The sequence below is a fragment of the Neopelma chrysocephalum genome, unplaced genomic scaffold, assembly GCF_003984885.1.
Source record: "Neopelma chrysocephalum unplaced genomic scaffold, ASM398488v2 Primary Assembly neopelma1_93767, whole genome shotgun sequence".
NCBI lineage: Eukaryota > Metazoa > Chordata > Aves > Passeriformes > Pipridae > Neopelma > Neopelma chrysocephalum.
The window spans coordinates 1-1,711 of NW_020922481.1; the positions used below are offsets into that span (position 1 = coordinate 1).

Below are 1,711 nucleotides of genomic sequence, written 5' to 3' on the forward strand. Positions count from 1 at the left end.
GGAAACGTGAGGGGAAAAGGGCGGGAAATGTGAGGGGGAAATAGAGGGAAGTGTGAGGGGAAAATGGCGGGAAATGTGAGGGGAAAAGGGGCGGGAAATGCGAGGGGAAAAAGGAGGGGAAATGTGAGGGGAAAATGGCGGGAAATGTGAGGGAAAAGGGGCGGGAAATGTGAGGGGAAAAGGGAGAGAAATGTGAGGGGAAAAGGGCAGGAAATGTGAGGGGAAAATGGCGGGAAATGTGAGGGGAAAAGGGCAGGAAATGTGAGGGGAAAAGGGAGGGAAATGCGAGGGGGAAAGGAGAAAAATGTGAGGAAGAAAACGGAGAGAAATATGAAAAGAAGAAACACCCCCCCAAATCTGGGAAGGGAACCCACCGGTGGCAGGGACTGCACGATGTCGCTGTGGTAGATGAAGCCCGTGTGGGGCAGCACCGACGTGGACGAGAAGCCCGAGAGGGTCCGACGCTGGGCCCCCAGCAGCAGGATGTTACAGGCCGGCAGCTTGGAGAGGGGGGTGAGACCCCCTGCGACCCCTGCAATGAGGGGGGGACCCCCAGAATACAGAGGGGTTGGGGGGGACCCCAAAATCCAGGGGGGCACCGCAAAATCCAGGGGGATCCCAAAAATACACAGGGTGAGGGAAGTGGGACTTTGGAGAGACGGAAAAGGGGGAAGAAAAGGGAAGATCTCAAAAGATGGGGGGGCTTGGAAAGGGGGGGGGGAGACCCCCCAAGACACCTGGAATGAGTGGGGGACCCCCAAAATACAGAGGGGCCGTGGGGGACCCCGAAATCCAGGGGGATCCCAAAAATACACAGGGTGAGGGAAGCGGGACTTTGGAGAGAAAGAAAAGGGGGAAAGATCCCAAAATATGGGGGGGAGAGACCCCCTGAGACCCCTGGAATGAGGGGGGGACCCCCAAAATACAGGGGGTCGGGGGGGACCCAAAAATCCAGAGAGGAAAGGACAGAGACACCTCAAAAAACCCAAAAAGATTGGGGGTAGCAGGAGTTCGAGGAGAGGAAAAGGAGAGGGTTTTGGGATAATTCTGGGGGGTTTTAGGGTTCTTAAGGGGCAGGTTTTGGGAGGTGGTTTTTGGGGGTCCCAGGGCGGGTTTTGGGGGTCTCACCCATGATTGTGGAGGCCCTGAGGATGAGGGAGAGGTTGGGGGTGATGAAGGACTCGGTGGGTGGGTTTTGGGGTCCCTGAGGGGCAGATTTTGGGGTCCCTGAGGGGCAGGTTTTGGGGGTTGTTTTTGGGGGTCCCAGGGAGGGTTTTGGGGGGTGGATTTTGGGGGTCCCAGGGCGGGTTCTGGAGGATCTCACCCATGATCGTGGTGGCTGCGGAGGCCCCGAGGATGAGGGAGAAGTTGAGGGCGATGAAGGTCTTGGGGGGGTTTGGGGTCCCTGATGGTTGGTTTTGGGGTGGGTTTTGGGGTCCCTGAGGGGCAGGTTTTGGGGGGTGGATTTTGAGGGTCCCAGGGCAGGTTCTGGGGGGTCTCACCCATGATCTTGGCGGCCGTGGAGGCCCCGAGGATGAGGGAGAGGTTGGGGGCGATGAAGGACATCCGGGACTCCACGTACTCGTAGATGCGGAGCTTGGCCCCGCTCAGGGCCAGGGCCATATCACAGGCGTCCTCGATCCGGCTCAGCTCCTCCTCCGACAGCTGCTGCCTGGGATCGGGGAAAAAAGAGCAGTAAGATTTAGGGGAG

The 1,711-nt window shown here is 58.6% G+C and overlaps 1 protein-coding gene across 1 annotated transcript; it reads right to left on the reverse strand.

The window, feature by feature from the left end:
- Window positions 1-347: 347 nt before the first annotated feature.
- Window positions 348-1,699, reverse strand: LOC113980343 (U4/U6 small nuclear ribonucleoprotein Prp31-like; the record flags this gene model as incomplete). The annotated part of the gene is made up of 2 exons (XM_027707567.1): window positions 1,503-1,699; window positions 348-532 (listed from the first exon to the last, which is right to left on the reverse strand). Coding segments are annotated over exons 1-2 (306 nt in total), but the record flags the coding sequence as incomplete, so codon positions are not given.
- Window positions 1,700-1,711: the final 12 nt, after the last annotated feature.